This window comes from Hippichthys cyanospilos, chromosome 9 (assembly GCF_059441005.1).
Source record: "Hippichthys cyanospilos isolate Australia breed blue-spotted pipefish chromosome 9, RoL_Hcya_1.0, whole genome shotgun sequence".
NCBI classification, from domain to species: Eukaryota; Metazoa; Chordata; class Actinopteri; order Syngnathiformes; family Syngnathidae; genus Hippichthys; species Hippichthys cyanospilos.
In genome coordinates this window covers 19,440,258-19,461,729 of record NC_142377.1, presented here as the reverse complement: position 1 = coordinate 19,461,729, position 21,472 = coordinate 19,440,258, and the positions used below count along the sequence as shown (strand labels likewise).

Here is a 21,472-nt window from a genome sequence, read left to right as displayed (position 1 = left end):
ATCACTCTCTGCACCTTAATCTTTTCGAGATTTTTTATCATACGGAACCTTAATCTCTTTTAAATTGTTCTACATACGGGTTCAAAAAAAAAGTCTAAATTTTACTTGGGCGTAGTAATGACACTTTCGGCCACATCATGACAGCAAACGGGATACATTACACAAACAATATCGAGCTAATCATAGTTTGAAAATAATTGAATCCACCAGCTGAATACTAAGCACCGTGTCCATTGTATCGCCGAACGGCCCCATTTTAATGCTGCACCCTGGGCTCTATAGCATTTCATGACATTAAATTATTCCATAACTTAAAGGTGCATTGCAGACTACAGTGAGGGTATGATATCGGCCATAACCCGTACATTTGAACAGCAAGACAAAATGGCACACACAAAATAGCAGACAAGGAGTCAATGTGAACACAGCCCAAGACGTGTCCTTATTTGCTCTTCCTGCATCTTGGACAGACATTTTGATGAAGTGGGTCAAGTGACGTCATGTAAAAAGCTCTCATTCAATCACACACGTTTGTTCAGCTATATTTGTGAGGACATACATAGACAGAATGAATTTCCTAGACCCTTACCACCAGAAATGATTGACAAACGCTAATCCAATACAAACATAGTCTAGAAGCGAGTCTTGACCATCAAAAAGTGGTCTGAACAAGTGAGGCCAGGCCCAAATGTCCTCACTATCTAGGTAGAAAACTAAAAACTGCTCTAACAGGTATAGCTGTACACACACACACACACACACACACACACACACACACACACACACACACACACACACACTTACTAGTCAAGACAAGCTGTGCACATACTCTCCCATTCGCCATACCCACTACACACACAATAGACACAGTGACCTCAAGACCCACACACATTCTTCAAGACATGAACTCACTGTACACGCACACAGACACACAAGTAAATTAAGTAAAAAGACATTTTATTTGTTTGAGAATATACAAAGCAGTGGCCGAAGTAACCAGATGTCACGGCTGGTTGTTAAAGAGAGGCAGTCTTGGACACAAAAATGGGTTACCCAGCCATAAATGTAAACTCCGTAAGAAAACGACAAACAAAAATTATATATAAATGGGAAAATGTTACGAACCTGCGTGGAATGCATACAGAACGAACGAGACCAAAGCGTTAAGATTTAAGAGGGGTTAATTAACATTGGCAAAAAAACAAAAAGCCCGCCTTTACCAAGATGGCCGTGGCATGGAGGCCCTTTATCTAATGAGCACCATCTGTTATGCAAACAGGGCGGCCGAGGATTAACTAGCAGCTTAAATACCAACAAAAGATTGCGCATCAACTAATAATGTTCTTTATTATTATTACTATTAGCCCCTGCTTAAAACTTATCTTTGGTCCTTGAAGTGAACGTGAGCAGCTGCCTGAACATTTGAGCTATCGGCTGGTCAGAACTGACTTGATAGGAGGCTGTGCTAACAAACAGAAGCGAGTAAATGGAAATCAACTCATCTCATAGTATGGCCCCGTTATGCACACACATACAAAAAAAAGCTAGGTTTAAAGACCAATAAATAACATCTTGTAAAAAAAATAAAATAAAAAAATAAAAAAAAAATCAGATAGGGCCACAATGTTCCACAACTTCAGTGCAATGTGAGAACACGGGAGAAAAAAAAAAATCAGAAAAGAAAAAAGGGGAACCAAAAAAAAAAAAAATCAGAAAAAGCACAAGCCCTACAACACCGTGTTGACCAGTAAGACTGAGCTGCATACTAAACCGCCAATTTTAAGCCTCCGCTTCTGCCTCTTTTGAGTCTCCATTCTCCTCAGTCTTCTGTTTTTTGGTGTCTGCTTTCTCCTACCGAGCAAAGAGAGCAAAAAAAAGAATTAAAACAAAAAGAAACTAGAATGTTTGTGTAAATGCTGAATATTTGACAGTCAACTGCCAACGCGTAGTCAATGCACAATACGAAAACTTGCTAATGGAGAGAGCAACATTCAATTCAATTTGGAAAAAAAATGTGTTGAGAGCATTGGTTACAGCATTTTTAAGATTATTTCCTCAGATATTGAGTGCAACTTATAATCAAGTGTTCCTTATGTACAGATGATGAAGATTGTCATTTTAAATACAGCTTTGTGGTACGGCTACAAAACTTAATTTTTGGAATTTCTCCATTGATCAAGAAATGAATGTATCTGGTTTTCCCAATTCTGGAGTGGACCAATGTAAAAATTAGGGCTCCTATTCCTAGCAAAGCATAATCTTTGATGTGCTTTACTGGACTGGCTTGGTTAAGGAACACATTTATTTCTGCATTCATTTGTTTTGGCAGAGTAATAATAACAGTTTGAATAGGTTTGAATTGTATAAATTCACTGAAATTCTTCGTCGATGGGGAAATTTGACACCTAAAAAATGAATTAATTTAAAAGCATTTTTGGTTTTGCAATGAGAGCAGTGTGAATGATTAAAAATGCTGAATTCTTTGTAGTTCTTTCACAGGGGAATTTTCAAACTGGACTGCATTTCCCAAATTATTCTTGGTTGGGGTTAATTAGAGTGGTTTGTCTTAGATAGAATCGATTCGTTGAAGTTCTTCAAAAATAGGTAAATTTCTTTCGGAAAATGTAAAGAAGTATATAAAGTATAAAGCAATGGCTGATAATCAGATGTATCAGCACATGTGACTCACCTCCTCTTCATCGGCAGCACGCTTCACAGGCTGTGCATCGGTCTCTTCAGCAGGGGGCGCCTTTTCCTCTGCTTTGTCTGGAGAAAAAAAAACATAGTTTGCCTTTTTCAGTGTCACAGTCTGAAAAAACGAGGATGTCAATTCAATGGAATGAGACCAAGAACAGTAAATGCGTATTTAAAAGGGAATGGAAGAGGGTAAAAATGTACCATCTCCATTCTTGTGTTCGTCTTCCTCTGCGGCGTGTTCAACTTTGTCACTGTGGTCAGCACCATTCTGGGGGGGGCAAAATGTCAAATTTATAGTCCCAGGAGTTGGAATAATCCGACACAGACACCTGAAAGAACAGCGAAATGTGCACGAGGGTGCATTTTGCTCTCCAGGGGATTAGCCGCCGCCGCCACCAGCAGCAGCAGCAGGCAGGCTCTCTGTGAACACTCCCCCAATGGAAGCAGCCTATTTGGAAACATCTGTGCTTTTTTTTTCCACAAGGCACACAAAGAGCACGCGGCCAAGACAGAATGGCGACACCTGCACGACGTGGGGGCTTCTCGCCATAAAACAAAAGCCCTTCGCCTCTCCCTCTCTCCCCCCCGAAAGCAGGCGGAAAACTCACAGTGCCATTAGCAGGTGCGTCCCCGTTGTCTGTCTTTTCCTCCTCCTCCACTTCAACTTCTTTCTTCTCTTTCAGCTCCTAAATTACGCAAAAAAAAAACGGACAAGAACGATGAGACCGTCGTCGTTTGGCCGAAAGAAAATACCGGGCTTAATTCAACTGTGCTTTTATGCCTATGACGTTTTCAATCGATTTATTTGACTACAAAATGGATTTTTTTTCTTTTGCCTTGTTTCACCCGGCGCACGCGCGAGACGTAAAAGGAGCTTCTCGTGCTTTTCCCGCCCACAGCAAAAAGCACCGGCTGCTTTCCCCCCTCGCTTTTGTCTATGGTGGCCAGCAAAAAAAAAAGAGACCTTACAGGCAATTAAATCCTTGCTTTTCAACTAAAAAAGGACACACGGGGCTCAACTATACCAGATAACGACCCCCATTCGTCGTAGGCGTCGAATGTTATTTTTTAAATCGTCATTTTCTATGCGTTACACTTGCCGAACCGCCATTTTACTGAGCGAATCGCAAACAAAGAGTGACTTATAGGCAACATTAGCAACTTTAACAACTTCTTAAAGCATTAAAAGGCGACGAGTCGTCGTGAGTGTAAAATGAATGAAACGCACCTTGGCTGTAACCTCTGCAGTTGCGGTGGTGTCAACAGCTGTGTCGGCCATGTCTACTTTGACGGTGAGTTGAGATAATTTGATTAACTCCGGTCTTTTGGCTTTCTGTCGTCGTCCTCGCGGATACTAGTCCAATGACGCCGAGGAAGAAATGATGTCTGCCTGTCTCCGCTTTTTCTGTGGAGCCGCTTGAAAACCACTCTTGTTGGAGGCAGAAGCACAATTCGGCGCCCGATTGGACCGTAGCGACGCGTCTGGGGTCTGATTGGATGAATGCCACGTCAGTTGTCGGTTGAGCGCCCGCCTTTAAAGTCTTCCAGTTGCTGATTGGTCAGTGGTTTTAAAGCGCCGCTTTGCTAATGTTTTTTTTTTTCATTCTGTTTGGGTTATGTGGTTTTAATTCAAACAATAGATGTATGTTGTTAAAGTTGCAATCGATAAATGGATTGAACGAACGTTTAAACATTGTAAGTTTTTTTAAAGGCAAGTAAAAAAAATAAAATAAAACACGTGGCCAGTGGGATTCATTTTTGTATTCACTTTTTTCAGCATTCGGTGGAGAATGGCTGGTGTCACATTACACTTAAGGAGGATCTATGTAAAGCAGGAAAGAATGGTTAGCGTCAGGACAAAATGTTGAATTTCTTCAGTAAATTCTAAATCTTAGAAAACGCACAATTTTTGTTAAAGTTGACTATTTCTAAAGTATTTTTAAAGTAATCGTTTGGATTTGGGGGGAAACGGATTTAAAAAAATTGCAATTGATTTATTGTTGTCCAAAAAATGATGCAATTTATTACATTTTGACGTATGTTTATAGATTGTATGCCCCCCCCCCCCCCAACTACAGCACCACCACCTCCAAAGTTCAAACCCTTGACTTTTTTTAGTACCCTGCAGAAAATGGTATCAAGTTACGCATAATGAGGCGTTATGTAAATGAGGATAGATGGAGTACCTCGAATTGGTTGGGAAATGATGAAATTTTCCATTTAAATTGTGAATTTTCCTCGAGGCAATTTAAAATGATTCACAAATTTTGTCATTTTCCCCTCTCTTTCAAAGTTAGGATGGTTTTAACTAGTTAAGGAATTATGATTTAAAATATTTCTCAATTCAAATTTAATTCAAATAATGGATGGAGGTTGTTAATACTACCCAGTTGTTAATACTATCAATAAATTGTTCACGCGTTCCAACAATGTATTAATAAGGCAAGAAAGGTAAATGAAAGCGAAACTTTAATATCCATGAATGTGAGCAGGGTCTGTAGCAAATGTTATTTGTGAAATTTCTCGAATAAAATGTGCATTCTTTTAAAGTGCGATTTTTGCTAGAATGCCTTCAGTTGGTTTGGAAACTGGTTTAAAAACAATGCAAGTTGGTGTGGTGAACATATACAAGCAAATGTTTCTGTAGTTGCTCAAAGTCTTAAGAAAAAAAATCAAAGGTGGAAAAATGTGTGAAATGCATCAGTTGATTTTCCTCACGTTCATGTTTTTGTTCGCACTTTCTCTGTGGAGATGTGTCAAATTACACTTAGATCAGGATGTGAATGGTGAACACCATGCCTATGGTGACTGCCTACTCTTCTTTTCTAAATATAACTCACCTAACCCAACTGCACAATAGGGCAAGACACTGCATATCTGAGGAAAATTGCACTGCTCCAATGTTTTTTTTTAAATCAAAATGAATGATTTTAAAAAGACTTTGGGAGATCTAACCGATCTGTGTATTTTTGACTATTTGCCATCCATGAAAAACACCTTTAAACTAATGATCTTCTTCCTGTTAATGACTAAGCTTTATAACCTGACCGGCCTGTTTTTTTTTTTTTTCTTCCTTGAGTTTAGTTCCGCTCTTCTTCAACTGGCTCATCCAACTGTTAAACCAAAGGAAGTGACAACAGGCACCCGTAGAGCCTCACGAGGCCGTTGCTTCAAATGAGGCCTTTGCGCCAAAGGCTTTCTTTTGAAGATACCAAGTGGAACAAATAGTTTACGTGACAGATACAAATCTGCACGTCAGTGTCGTGTCACCTGATATTCAATTCGACATTTAATAATAATGATAAAAAAGATTTACTATTGTTTATCGGCCGTTTTTCACGTATAAGGACCAACACTGCTGTGTGGATTGCATAATGTATATCCACATTTGAAAGAAGCCCAGGTCAGATTTAAAAAAATGTGTAATTGCACTGTTCACACTGCATGGAAAATCTGATACTTGTCACATTTGAAGGAACAAATATGAATTTACCTACAACAAGGACATAGCCATTCCTAATATATTTGTTTCAGAATGTCAACTTACTCCAACTTCACAAGCATATAATTTTAGCTTGTCTCTTGGGATCCTCACCACGTTTTTTTTTTTTTCAATCGCCTCCTCCCCGCCACGGCTGCAACCACAGATTTCAAGGAGGCCTTTGGGGCCGTAAGCCTGTTTAGTGACTCACCTCACATTCAGAAATATAATTACGAAAACTAATTTTATACAGAGTTCAAAGGCATGTGCGACTGGCAGGAAATGGGAACTTTTTCCTCAATGGCTCACTGTAGTTGGATTTCTGTCTTACGCACAGTAAAGAATACTTTGATATATTATTATGAAGGATTTAAAATAATCTGAAGGCTATTATACATTTATTTTAAAAAAGTGCAACTATTTTAAAAAATTACAGTGGTCTTTGGCTTACAGCGACCCTTTCAAGGTTACAATCGTGCGTGATGTTTTTAATTTGATTTGTTTTACATTAAAGGCCCAGAATTGTTTTATATATACATATTTACGATGACTTTACAACTGCACTGGCGTGGTTAAATTATAAACTATTGCAGACTTTAAAAGTCTGTTGTAACATCAGGACCCACTGGATGTAAAGATAAAATGCAAAACTGGTTCCAAATGGTCCAGTTAATTGTGTTTTTAGATTTTGACAAATAATTAAACATCAAAATTGTTTATAACCTTCCTCAATGCATAAATATCCAGTGTTTTATGATCCTGTAGAGGTTTTATGGTGGAATGGTGCAAAAGTCGATATTTGGGTGCAAATCAACACAGCAAAGGTTGATGACTCTATGAAACTCAAGTATCTGATAAATCACCTCCTCATGGTCAGAACTGGACTAAATGCAAAAAAAAAAGGAAAAAAAGCGAAGACCCCCTTTTTCTATGATAAGCATGTGCAGGGTAAATGTTTTTGGGCTTCTAGAGCAGTTCCGCTGAAGTTCTGTTTGGACTGTCCTTTGCCCAGGCCTGATATAAAGCCTCTGAAAAGTCAAAATGATAAGACTGTCTCTGCAATTTCTAACCCTATTAGGAAAGTGCAGACTGCATAGCATCTAACGACCTGAGTGCCTACAATGGAGACATCGGAATCACTCAGGGATGGCAGAGGGCATTACTCACTCCCCACTCTGGAGTAGTGGAAAGTGGGCACCGATAGAACCAGGCGGGTGAGTAAAAGTTGGGTGGTGGTGGGGGGTGAATTGTGAGATAATTTCCTCTCTTTCCTCATTTGCCTACCGCAACTTGTTTCCATCCAGGTTTTCGCAACTCAATGCAGGGCCTGTGTGTAGGTAGCCAAAAAAGAAAGCAAGACATGCCATTGTGCAAACAGTTTGCCTTTTGACCACTTTTTCCAGCTGCACTAGGGGAAAGAAAATCATATGGGAGCAGGCGAAAGGAATTGTCCACGAAAGACAGGCCGCTCTGTTTTGGACGTGTGGAAATATTATTTCGAGACCCCCGACTGCTCTCCCGCACGATGTCGATACAGTGTTAGGGTTAGTGGGCAAGTGGTTTAAATCGCGCCCTCATTTCACCTTCATTTTGCATAGACAAAAGGCCTGAACCGACTTGTGGAATGTCAGTGCCCCGAGTAGAGCGGGGGCCCTTAAAAGTGCAAGGGTTAGGATTAGGGTTGGGGGAAGGGAGGATGAGGGGCCTGATAATTGAAGGAATTGGTGGCCGCAATCTGAGCTCTTTTGTTTTGACCAGCGGGAATCCCACACGGTCCAGCGGCCTTTCTCCTGTCGTTGAGCGAGTCCTGCGGTGCTCGGGGGACAACATAAAGTTGACTTCTCACTGGGAGCACGTTGAGCTTGATTGATGATGTCTTTTACTATCACAGTATAAAAAGATAATATTACATTTGAATATCTGCATGAAAGAAATCTAAATTATTGCAGCCACAATAAGCTCTAGACACAGTAAAAAAAAAAAAAAAAAACATTTCGATGGTTTAATATTGGAACGGCGATTGAAGTAACTGTGGAAATAGGTTCAGTGACAGTTTTTATGTTTTTATCTTTTTATAGCTGCGAAACTGATCATGAACTATAAAAAGATCAAGGTGAAGAATCTATGGCCTTTGCACTATACACAACAGACTGCGGGAACATTTGATGTAGCCCGCTATGGAATTGTAAAAACGAATAGAATCAATCAATGAGCAGTGATGAACACCCGCATGCTATACGGATGTGCGCAAGGGTAAGGCCAATCAACAACTTCCAGGTGAGACCTTTACGTTGCTCAAGATCTCCGCTTACAGCGAGTTGTCAAACGTTGTCCCTATCCTCTGCCCACACTCAATTATGAAAATGCAAATGTTTCGTATCCAAGTATTGCCTTTCCATGCTGTATACTATCTTAAAATCTGGGGAAAATCAGAAAAAGACCTTCACTCGTGCAATACTGTGTTCAATCCTCTGATCATTTACATCAAAGGTATTTCACACCAAAGGGAAAGCGTTGAAAGAAGACACTAGGAAGGTGAAACTTCACCCAGATGGTGACAACATGGCATGACCACTTAGTTATCACACGACTAGGAATGTGCCATCCCTTGGGTAAAATACTGCAAGAATCATGTGGAAGAAAATGACTCCAAAATTGTCAGAATACTGCAGAAACATTCAAAATTATGCCAAAGTGGCAGACATCATGTGTGACATGGGCTCTTGAGAGTTTTTTGAGATGACACATCTACCAAATTTCGTATCGCTAGGTGAAAGTGGCTTTGGGGGTTCAATCTTCAAAAACTAGAGGGCACAACTGATGCTCGGATTAAGTTCCAGTGTCTTCAGTGTGGGTACTTTTTACTTTGTTTCACCAGTGAGACAAATTGCAACTCTGGGCCTGGGCAGCATCCCAATTTTTCAACTAAAATAGTAAGACAACATATGCCTGTAAATGAGATCTGGTGTGGCTCAGGAGACAATGTCAAGATTCCTGAGGCGTGTGTGGATCTTGATGTTGTTGGTTGTCTTGCCTTTTAATGTTGCTTCCAAGGATTACAGCATTAATGAGGATTTGTAAAATGCTACAGTGTGCGTGTTTGGAACGGCTCCAAGAACACGAAAAGGATTTAAGATGTGTTTGCTATCGACTAAAAAAAAAAGTCCTAAGTGGTGCATTTTGCTATTGGAAAAATGCAGTAAAATGTAAGCTTTGAAAAAGTTTAAAAAGAAATGGATCAATTATTTGGTTTGAATTTCCAACAATCGCATGAATGACAATCTATTTTGTTGCTAGTAAACCTGACTGAAAAACAGAGGCGTACCATTGTTTTTTGGTTTTTTTTTTTTTTTTTGGGGGGGGGGGTAATCTAGATAAACTCACTGGAATTTTACGAGTTATTTATCACACTTTATTTGTTTGCCTTGTCATCAGGTTCTTTAACCTAACACAGGGGACTTCTGTGAGGAGAGGTGGGGTAAAGCAGCAAGGAACATGCAAATTTGTAGTCTTTGTTGCAATGGCAACACCCCTAAAACAGCTATAAACCATCTATGACTTCCTGCCATGTTGCATGTCCATAAAATGTTATGTTGCTAGTTGTACTGGTGAAGTTATTCAACAGAACAAGTTTGTGCATCGCACTAATATTATGTTCTCCTCTGTGAACTACTTGCGATGAGCGCCAACCACCTTCTTCACCTCTTAGCTCCACCCTCCTGGGGACTATGTGTAAGTGGAAATTTCCAGTAATTCCCAGAGCATGGTGAGAAGTGCTCCTCCTCCTTCTTCGCTGAATTTCCCGCCTTTCTGCTTTACCTGCCCCCAGACCTCATGGACCTTCACACTCGTACAGCCATGTTGAAAGGATGCAATGCCGACACGTGTCATGAGATCCTAATAGCTTCTTTTCAAATGTAAGAACCAATGTTTAGTGCCTTTTCAAAAACCGGCCTCTGTTGACTCTCTTGAGAATTGCGAATATGGAGTATCCTGTGATACTGTGAATAATTCAAGAGCTTCGACTACTTCAACATTAGTGATCTTAGTTTGTTTGGAATGGCACAGCAGATGGTGCATTTGCAATCTGTGTTTTCTTCGAGTGGATTGAACGGGCTGGTTTCGTCAGTCTACAAAAGAAAATGTTGAAAAAAAAATAAGACAAATATATCACAAAGGGGTCAGAGTGAGATGAGTCTTTCGTAGGGAAAGACTGTATTGCCAGACAGATTAGGGTTCTTTCAATAAAAGTTAAAGCGAAATGGCTACATATAAAGTAACCAACCTATTTGAAAGGCAGACTTACCATCAACAATACAACAAAAACGTGCGGCCAATTTACAACAATGTATTGCTCACTTTTAATGCATAGTTGCTACTGATAAAACTAGGCGCTATATTCGACATGTAGTATACGCTGTCATCATTTAATAAACAGAGGAGTTTTTTTTTTGTTAAACATGTTAATATTTTTATAGTGAAACTCTGGCTGTGCTGTTTGAAGCTGTTCCAGTAGAAGCAGAAAAGTTCAATATAGTTGTAAATGTATTGTGACTCTGTTTACAGTGTACATAAAACTATGAAACATTACATTGTGCCAGTTTATTTTAATGGTAACAACTGTTTTCAAATGTTTTAAGTCTATAAAGAGCTGATGATTATAATACGTGGGGGTTTCGGCATGTCACAAATAGGAAGTAGTCAGGACAGCAATTTTTTTTGTGCTCAAAATACAGTCACACACAACAGCAAAAATCTCACTTGGTTGTCTATATATCGCCAGCCATATAGCTTAACTGCCAAAGTAAATTTTCGGGTGATTTTGGAAAACAAACAAACAAACAAACAATTTCTAGAGCGCACATTGGTCTTTTCATTGAACCTTTCTCCATCTGTTTACTTTTCACACATGTGGTTATTATTATTTTTTGTTACATAATAAAAAAATAAGGGCTGTCAAAGTTAGAGCATTAACATTGGACATTATTTTAAATTTCTTAAAGTGTTGAATGAAAATAGACTGAGTTTTATTCAGTTTTACTCAAAAGTTGTATTTTACAGGAAAAGAATCATAGAAACCACTCCGAAAGAGAAACTCAGCATCTTCTGCAATGTATTTTCCTCAGTGGCACTGTTTCCAGGCCAAACCGCATCTTGTTTGTACATATACATCATTTGTACATGAAAACTAATTTAGTTGATCAAATTAATTATAAGCAAAATAATAATGCGGAAAGGGCTAAATGATTAATATCCCTTTAATCTTACCCTAACCACATTCATGTGAAGACTGTGATCCTGTTAATGATTTCTCACATAAATGATTAACAATAATTCACTAAGGTAGGAGTAACAATAATTCCCAATGCAGGAAATAGATACATATAAACATGCAACACATATACAGTATAAATCTGTGACCGTCTTCACCCTTTTGAATGATCCCTTTAAGAACATTCGTAGAAAATCACTGGCGAGTTATCCTTAAAAGAGACCTGTAGGCTACCTATGTCGTCAAGTGGGGCTGACTTGAGTCCCCTATAAAGTGCGTCTGGCTTCTGAGCACTGCTGCAAGAGCTTCTGGTATTCACCTCATGCAATACCGCAACGAGAGCAAGTGTGCCTTGACTGTGCTGCGCAACAAAACTCCAAATAAAGACGAAAGGCAGCTGGAAAGGAGAACTTTGGTGTGCATGCTCATGGCATGAGGCGCGCTGACCTTAACTCCATTGTGCAGCTACAACAAAGAGCCATCTGCACAGCAACCAAAGCGGTGATGGCGAGGGAGTCGCACACAGGGGAGACAGAGGCAAGGGGGAAGGGACGCGGGGGGATTTTGGAAATGAAAACCCACAACAACAACAACATGAATTAATAGAAGCTGAAAGTCATCAGAAAACAAGGACAAGACTCTCTCCTTTGGCAGCTATGTGGCTGACGAAAGCTGCCGGCCTAATCACTCAAGTGCATATTTCCTGTCTGCAGCCTAATACAATGACGTCAAACTAAATCCAACTATTACGCTAAAAGGGCAAGGTTTTTATTGAAACTCCAGTTACGCATGCTATTATGTGTACGTCGCTATCATGTTTGATTGCGGTGAACACAAAGACAAAATGGTGCCCGATGATAACTGCAAAGATCTGCAAATGTTTCACAGGTAAGAACATGGCAGTCGGTATTGCTTAGCAACAGTGGAAAGAAGAAATGAAATACATCAGGAGAAACCCGCCATGCTGCCACCCAGCGGTCAACCTTTGGCACATGTTAAAGAATAATTTATAGGAAAAGGACAGATACAGAACACGATATTTGCATAGATAAAATTGACTTGATTGGGTTGGGGAGGGGGGGGGGGGGGGGGGCAGCTGAATATATTTCCACCAATATGATTGGCCGGGAAATGCGCTCATGGTGGGTGGTTGCCTAGCAACATTCCGGAGATGTGGGTGAGAGGGAAGAAGGGAGGGTGGGAGTGCTGGTGGCAGCAGTGGCAGTAGCACTGGGGGGGGAGCGGCGGGGGTGTGTTACACATACGTCAAGGAGAGGGAAGGGCTCAGGGTGCAGGCTGAGGAAACTACCTGGCAACATTCCCAAATAAACAAACAGGACGAGGGCAGCAAGGGAGACCGACCGGGAACATTTTTCTCCAGCCTAGATAATAAGGCAACAGAATATTTTCCCTCCCCAAGAACGAGACCCTGCAGAAGATGCATAGAAGTCATGCAAGGTCATTCAGAGTAGCTAGCGTGTCTCCAAAACCATACTCAAGGTGACTTCAGCGTGGAACGGCTCCACGAACAAAAAGTGAAAAATCCAGACAATCAAGGTGCGCAAATAAGAAGTTGCTGCGTGAGAGAGGATAACGCGTTTCTGTGGAAAGGATTGCTCGGGGTGGGGTAGAGATTTCACTATACTCGACCATAGGTAGAGCATACAGGAGGAGGTGGGTCTAGGCGGGCATTGAGGACTCTTTGTCAGGAGCAGGAAATGAGGCCTGTATCGCGATTAAAGAGGGAGGGTTTCTATGGAGATGCAGGGCCGTGTGCAGGGAGGACGAGGCGGAGGAGGGGTTGGCGGCGGGAGTTGAATTTCAAAGACGACAGCCTCTCCTCCATCACGTTTCCCTGCTCGCTGTTTCCACGGCGCCCCCTATTATCTGCCGTAATCTGTTTAGGCAGAGGCTGCAAGTGGGTTTATCTTAAATAAGCCAAGCAAGCTATCGCTGAAAGAGGCACCGATGTGTGGTGTTGGTTCCACAAAAATCTTTAAAACTACACAAGCTCCAGTCGATTACATCAGATCGACCCTTTTGCATGCGTTCTTGTTTGAAGTATTTGTAGACAGTATTTCAATGATATTGCCTTTACACACTGAAACACTGCCAAAATGTAGACTTCTAAAATGTGTTTAACCCTTGAAACGTGTGCTACTCAGTTATGTATTTTCAAGAAGTTTTAGCCAGGCACCACCCTACACTGGGGATAGAGGGTGCTATAACCCCATCAAATCTCTGTGTGGCCCCCACTAAGTAACTGTACATTTTAAAATACTTTTTATTCATTCGATACAGTTTTAAAACAGTTCACAAATAGTCATTCCCTTCCAATGCTATCCCCGCTTCCATGTTTGTGCTGCACCTGTGCCCCGAGTTTTTCAAATTACGGCTGGTTCGGCACTTTTGCTTTGGCGGGAAAACAAAAAAAAAATTGATAAGGCCACAGTATGATGGTAGCGAGGCCCATCCAGCCTTAGTCAACTCCCTTTAGCTTAACGGTAAAGAAAAATGCAAAAAAATGTGTTTGTGTTATGGGGGTATAACCCTAGATCTAGTTATAACCCTTTTGGGCACTGATTATTTCAAAACAAAAGGTCGTGAAACACATGTAGACAGACGATATACATTGATTGATCATTCATTTATTGGCGCTTGTTTACTTTCAATCTTAGCTTGTAGCAGATGTGTGTGACATCATGCATGCTGTGATCTTGACATCTCAGATTTACTGGTTAAAGGTGACTGAATCTGTTATTTCTCCTACTTGTATAACCACTTCAAACAACTGGGCATAAGTAGGAATAGTTGTATCATATGTCACACTTATATTTTCTGTTGTATTAATATTTTTTTATGTTATATGCTCTTGCACAGCTGGAGCTGTTTTGAAAGCACTGTATTAACAAAGGTTTATTGTATTGCATTGTCCTTTAGCGATCCTTTGTGAAAAAAATACTGTAGCTTACTGAGTCAGTTGCGCAAGTCTTCTTCGTGTTTTTTTTTTTTTCTACGATTGTGTTGTAATGCCCCCACCTGGTACACAAGAAGGTGTTTTAAATTTTAAGTTATGAACATGGTACGTAAAGGAATGAAATAAACTAATATCTCAAGAAACTTTAATGGGTCCTTGTTACATTTTCTGACTATTCCCTTAGAGCAGCATGCTGATCTAGCGGCTAGCGTGTCCGTCTCATAACTTTTAGGTTGAATATTTAAATATTGGCTCAATGAGTTTTCTCCCTTTTTCTCCTACATTCCAAAAAGAGGCATGTCCCCACAAGTTGGAACAGGATCAGCAGTATACAGAATGAAAACTCACTATTCCTTTTTGAAAAATGTTTACAGTTACCTTTTGTTTTCCTAAACGTAGCCAAAACTACATACACAACCAACACAAAATGTCGCCAAAAGGTTTGAATGAAAATCCAATCTAAACCAGCACAAACTAATGCAATCCCTTATGCTACGATTTTACCTCGTTCAAAAGCATGCAGCATAATTTCATGTTTTACTCTTTATTACATGAACGCCTTACGACTAAATTTCTAAGTTTGTGTTGTTTTTGTTGATAGAAAATGGTGTCATCTGTCCATAGGATAATGGTTATGTGTGTCAATTCTCTGACATCCAACTTTACATGTCTTTAATTTTAGAAACACACATAGTTCAAAGTATTTACCCAACTATTTAAAGTGATAATAAAAACCAAGTTGACAACAATTGAATCAACCCCTCCCCCACTCCTTACAACTTATTATTGTCCAAATACATCAGGCCTCTATGTGACCTTCAACTCCTGAAGATAGTAACAGACTTTGTGAATTGTTTCACAGTGCTGGTGGTACAAATATAGCAACTTAAAATAAATCACCAGCTTGAGTTTGTCAGGAAGCTGCTGTTTGGATAAGATGACATTTCAAACGGTTGTAGAATAAATGACCCAAATAGAGATTTCTCACACTGAGGTTAGCTGTATAAACAATGTATTGCCTCAAATGTATTCTACAATCACAAAAACACTCATATAGTTACTGAACATATTGTCCATAGGCAGGTTTCTTATCATTAAAGACCATTGTAGCTAAATTACTTTTCAAATATATTTTTAGACTACTGAATTACTATTGTTTATCTGGATTTTTTTTTTTTTTAATTGTGAGGCACGCCTCAATACGACTTGTGGAGGTGCGGCAGCTTGATGAAAACAAAAGAAAGTCTATAATCAAAACCTGTTAATCTTCATCTATGCTAAATGCAAACAGCATGTTTTTCCTATTTTTATGCTATTGTTTATCTGCAGCTTTAGAAGAGCAGTAGCTTTAGCAAAATAAGGAACACATGTTTCTAAGCTTCCTAAACCAACTTCAGCAGTCAAAACACTGATTTAAAGAAAAAAAAAACTTAAGTGTTGAGGCGAAAGGCGAAGGCTAAAGTGATATGTTTGTCTACCTACAGTGCAACGTGGTCAAAATCAGTGGTCGTATCATAGATCCTGTTTATTGCTAATAAGTCAAGCAAAACAAGCTTTTAATAGACCGATTGCCTGGAGGAATCGGAAAGTGTATATATTTTGTAAAAAAAAAAAAAGTTAAAGTTTTATCATGGTGACACATAAGTGAGTAAAAAAGTCAAAGCTGAAAGATGTGTAAAAGCTTTTGAGGTTGGAAAATCTTCACGTCATTTTCCGAACACCAAAATCCAAATCTTAGCGCGTCAATTAAAACTACAAAAGGTTTTTGCTGCCCCCAACTTTTGTGTTGGGGCATTGCAGCCAGTGTCACGCAGCGACACATTGCACTTTCACAGTGTGGTCCAAAGCCAGATGGCCGTTAACACATGAAAAAGCACAGCTGGTAACTACAGGGCCTCTCTATAGCTCCAGAACTAATTCGATTGAAGTTAACAAATTGCAAACAATGGGTGTGGGACCATTATACTCTGACTTCATACACTACTCAAAAGAAGTTAGTGGTGTTGAGACTTTGATGCCGAGATGCTCTAATAACTTATTTGGACCCTGTCAAACTTTTGATAGATGGAATGTGCATTTGCCATTCTGCAACTCTTCCAGCCTCTCTCTAGTTCTGATGTAACAGGTTCAGTCTGAAATTTCTCTCACAAGCCAAATAATGCTCACTTTTTGTTTTATGAGTAGTGTACATGTGCAAGCTACATTTGAAATGACTTTTTATTACACCTTACGTGTGGATCTACCACTCAGATTTCTGCCATCACTTCTTCTTTAACACGCGGGCTTGTTTTGAAGCTTTTAGTTGCCATCTTCAAGCCTGAATTCTCCCTTTGCATAACCTGTGAGGAAAATGAAGACCATCACATACAATAAAATAGTTCCTAAGAAACAGATTGTAAATAGTACGTTTTTTTTCTAATCTGACTCACCCCTTCCAATATTCTTCTGCGGAGTTCCCCTTGAGAAAGAGGCCGCTCTCCCTCATCCGCGACAAGCAAGTCATCTGCGTCATGGTCCACACTAAGGGAGTCAGAGGACACAGATGTCAGCGCGAAGCCTGGAACTGTACGTGCACACAATGTCAATTGATCTTGTTTAGAGTAAAAGCTTAAACCTTTGGAGTGCAGGTTGAGTGGTAGTAATCTCGTGGAGCGTCTCTGGGGTTTGGTCAAAAATAAATTTGGGTAGATCGGATGGGTGGTAGTCCTTGCCAATTTCCTGTAATTGTAAAACTAGTTACACTTGGAAAGTGTACAGAGTGGTATTTTTATATGAGATAGGATGGAGAGGGAAACACTTACACAACAGGAAAACTTTTTTCCAACTACATTTAATCTTATTTTCAACTTTTTTTGTACGGAACTGTCTTTTTCGGTTTCCTGTTCAACATTATAGTTTGGTGCTGTCAAGTGTTGCTAGGCGGAGTTTCTAGGGCTTGTAACTCCACAAAGGACTTTTTTTTTTTTTTTCCAATTACCAGTCATGGCTACTGGGCTGTTTGAATGCATTTAATAACGCCTACCTTATTTTTGAGGAAAGCTTGTATTGTGAGGAGCTGATTGGTCTTTTGCTCCACCAAACCCAAGTAGAGCATAATATTGTTGTCACTAATGGAGTCCTCCATGTCACATTCTAATTTAGAGACAATGCTACTCACTCCTGTGAAAGTAGAACAAAAACAGTTTCTACTCTGTAATATATACATACGTACATGATGATGTCTAAGTTCAAATCAGACCTTTTTTAACCTGCTCAAAGATGTTGCTTGATATGGCAGCACGGTTTTCAAAGTCCTCAGTTTGCAACTCCACGTCCTTCTTCCGTGAATCGATGTCTCTCAGCATAGCACGATGTTCCTCCTCCTGTTGCAATGCCTTCTGTCGAAAGTGCTCCATCTCCTCCTGGATCTGAATTATACACACGTTAAATAAGGGGTGGCAAACTCATTTTTACGGTAGGCCATATTGTAGTTATAATTTCTGTCAGAGGGCCGGTATGACATTGAAATCATGTGTGATGTCACACATTTACCTAGTTTTTAAATCGCAGGCCCGTAAAATCTGTTCAAAAATTTGTAAAAGTTAAAGACAATGTGCAAATTTGGTATTTTGGCAAGAAACTTGGAGTCAAATCAGCATTTCGCGGGCCACATAAAATGATGAGGCGGGCCGGATCTGGCCCCCGGGCCTTGTGTTTGACATCAGTGCATTCGATAATAAGGAATAAAACACATAGTGCGAGGGTGTGGCTAGGTTTTGAGGAAAACTCACCCGGCTGATTTGATCCCGCAAAACCTCAGCCTCGTTGTTTTGCTCATTTACAAAATTGAAAAGGGCAAAGTTATGGTCTTCAGCTGCGCAGAGAAACAGGAAAACAAAGAGATATTCAGTCGTAATTGGATACTTTACTGTGTACTCTAGCAAAATCCACAACACAAGCTGGGTTAACATTTTAAAGAAACCAAAATATTAGAAATGGCTCTCAATATGATGCAGGTTGTACTGCAAACATTGGAGGGGGGGGATTAACTAATGTATTGCATTATATAAGATTGAGGACTTGAGTAATGCTCAAACTCTAATCGTTAAAAGAAATTTAAAAAAATAAATGCTTAAGCAATAACATGACAGTGTTAATTATGTTACTATTTAAATAAAATAAACTCAAAATAAAATATTACAACATTTTTCAAAAAGGAATATCAAATGCAAAATATTTCTTTAAAAAATTAAACACAAATTCAAATCAAACTTGATCAGATTTGATTCCCCTGTCCTAGTGAGGGTCCCAAATATGCCCTGATTCCATTTAGCTTGAAACTCAACAGTGTAGTAGAAGCTAACGTCAGACCTACCCTGGATGAAACTGCTGACCAGCATTTCTGGGTCAGACTCTCCTGTCACAGACTTAATCTTTTGTAAAAACGCCTCCAAATCGTCTGCCGACTCCTGGCTTGAGTCTTTAGTCCTCTGCTCCTTCAAACCTGACAATGCAAAACAAAAACAACAAAAAAAAAACAATTTATATTAGAAGACACATTAAGGGAGAGTGATGCCAAACGTTCTCCCAGATTAGAACAATACTGCATAGTTCCTAATTCAGTGTGCTTCTAACCAGGCTCTGCCCCCTCCTGGCCCATCGTCTCATTGTACTTGGTGGTAATGAAGTCCTTCAGGCCGCACTCGTGTGAAATAACCCTCTCCAGCTCTCTCATTTCCGTGTTATACTGGGCAACCTCCTTTTCTGCTTTCTCCCGCATAATCGCCAACTTGGTCTGAGCCTCGACCCTAAATGCACAAACAATGACCACAGCTATCACACCACGCACATTTGTCACATATAAGGGCTGAATTGGAGTTCATGTGACCCAAAATTGGACAAAATGTGTGTTAAATAACAACAGTAATGTATTCTCATTTGTAAATGTTTTATCACTTTCTCAAATGTCTCAAATGTCACTTCTCTTCACACATTTTGTATAGTAAAACAGAAAATTTGCTGCAGCCGTAATTGATCCAAAAAAAAAAAAAGATTATAAAATTCCCATTTACTTGAATTTATTTCTGGACAAGTCAATTTAGGGCAATTCAAGACATTAAAATGGGCTGAAATCTTGAATTCTTAACTCATTTTTGTAATGACTTATGATCTCAGGTTTTGGACAGGTGTGATGCAGGCAGTTTGTGTGAATGCTCAGACACATGAAAAATTAGAGGAAACATTGGCCTAGGTCCCACTCTTGGCATACTGAATAAATTAAAAAAAAAAAATGAAAGAGTGGACTGCATCTTAAACCTTGTACCTTGCATCGTGGGCTGCAGTCGACAGACTGATTGCTTCACCAATCTTCTTCCTGAGATTTTGGACCTCCTACGAAAAGCAACCAATCACAAAATAAAGCCAGCAAAGATGGTGTTTTATTTAACATGCTTGTTGCTAGGATGCTGCAGGGCCTAAAAAATATGCCATAGATCCTCGCCTGAAGCAGCTTGTCATGTAGGCGCTGGAAACGAACACGTTCAGTATGAAGGGTCTGCAATTCCTCCCGCAGGCAACTGTTCTTGGTCAGCTGATTATTGAATCGGGTTAAGGCCTAAGGAGACAGATTGGGGTCAGTATTTTTATGCTAGTATGTGAAGCTACGCTGTTGAAAATGAGCTTTGATATTCACTCCTTGCAGTTTGTTCTCCAGTGTGCGTATGGTCTCCTGATTCTGTCTGTAGGCAGACCTTTGAGTGTCACTTGTGTTGGCATTCTCTTTTCTCAGCTCTTTCATTTTCAGCTCCATATTTGAGATCTGCCCACATGTCACACAAAATGTATATACATTTGTTGATTGTAGAATAGAATAGACTGACTTTTTTTTATTGTACAGCAGGTATACAACAAGATTTTGAATTATTCACCTCTTTTTGCAGCTCTTTTTGATGTTGTGTTTCCTTTTCCAACTCCTCCTCCAAGCGATCTCTCTGCTCTTGCAACGCTTGAAAACTCTCTGTGTCTTTTTTGTCCTTCTTTTGACGGGACAAGCTTTTACAAGCACTGAGCTTATGTTGAAGCTCCTTCTGCTCGGCATGCAGCTTCTCGATCTCCTGCCTTTCAAGACAGACATAAGCTTTCATACTGGATTTGGAAGAAAATACAATGAAATAGCACTGGTGAATTTTTCTCCTCACTGTTGTTTGGACATTTGTTGCCGGGCCTGGATGCTGTACGCTTGCCGGTCTGCATCCATAATCCTGTACTGTTTTAGCAGCTTGGTTTTCTCTAATTCTGTTGAAAAGTGACACACTTGCCTCTGCACACATATTCAAAGTGTATCTGGTCGATGTGAACACATATTGACAAGCACCCCCCCCCCCCTTTTTTTTTTAAATTATTTATTTTATTTTTTTTGGTACAGCACTATCCAGTGAGATGCAGTACAAGAGCCTTGTCAAAATTAAAATTTTAATATAGCGAATGAATATTTTTAACTATATTTAGTTCAAACTGACCTGTGCTATCAGCATCTAGATCATTACTCTCTGGATGGGCAGTTCTGGTTGCTCTTCCCGTGGACATGTTTATACAGCGTTCTACAGCAAATAAATATTTGAATATTATTTGAATATAATTCATCTGAACAAAACAGTCCATTTTCATTACGTATTTGAATTTGCTGGTTGTTGTATCAACATATTTGAATTTACCGGGTGTTCATGTTAAAGCGTAAATCCATGACGATAACATTGCACAGGTAAAAGCAACATGGCGACAAATGCGCATTACTTAAAATACTACTTCAAACCCAGTTAAATGTGTAAAGGGTTTATCGGTAATGAATATAAATATGCGAATAGAAAATAATCTTGCCTGAATAAAAAGAGGAAAAATTTAAACCTTCTCTCTGTAGAACTTGACCAGTAGAACAGCAACTTGAGTTGTTAGCAACTGTCGCTAAGTCACCTAAAACTGCGTTTCCCGGCATGCATCGCGTGAGCAGCAAACGCCAGCATGGTAAGTGAATTTATTAACTCGACAAATAATTTTAGGTGCTTATCAA

At 39.7% G+C, this 21,472-nt stretch overlaps 2 protein-coding genes and 1 long non-coding RNA gene across 3 annotated transcripts; 1 reads left to right on the top strand and 2 right to left on the bottom strand.

The window, feature by feature from the left end:
• Positions 1-595: 595 nt before the first annotated feature.
• On the top strand, positions 596-4,077 carry LOC148419329 (uncharacterized). The gene is made up of 2 exons (XR_015866627.1): positions 596-732; positions 3,182-4,077. It is a non-coding gene; the product is annotated as an uncharacterized LOC148419329 (long non-coding RNA).
• Positions 941-4,122, bottom strand: LOC148419328 (uncharacterized). Its single transcript, XM_088423797.1, has 5 exons — positions 3,926-4,122; positions 3,306-3,383; positions 2,899-2,965; positions 2,690-2,766; positions 941-1,851 (listed from the first exon to the last, which is right to left on the bottom strand). Exons 1-5 carry the CDS (start codon positions 3,974-3,976, stop codon positions 1,780-1,782), a joined length of 345 nt encoding a protein of 114 aa, XP_088279923.1. The 5' UTR covers positions 3,977-4,122; the 3' UTR covers positions 941-1,779.
• An 11,805-nt stretch (positions 4,123-15,927) lies between these two features.
• Positions 15,928-21,353, bottom strand: odad1 (outer dynein arm docking complex subunit 1). The gene is made up of 15 exons (XM_088423798.1): positions 21,310-21,353; positions 20,925-21,005; positions 20,604-20,700; positions 20,334-20,523; positions 20,099-20,224; positions 19,907-20,020; positions 19,730-19,797; positions 19,042-19,214; positions 18,782-18,910; positions 18,198-18,280; positions 17,666-17,834; positions 17,450-17,586; positions 17,042-17,145; positions 16,857-16,947; positions 15,928-16,766 (listed from the first exon to the last, which is right to left on the bottom strand). Exons 2-15 carry the CDS (start codon positions 20,989-20,991, stop codon positions 16,674-16,676), a joined length of 1,641 nt encoding a protein of 546 aa, XP_088279924.1. The 5' UTR covers positions 20,992-21,005; positions 21,310-21,353; the 3' UTR covers positions 15,928-16,673.
• Positions 21,354-21,472: the final 119 nt, after the last annotated feature.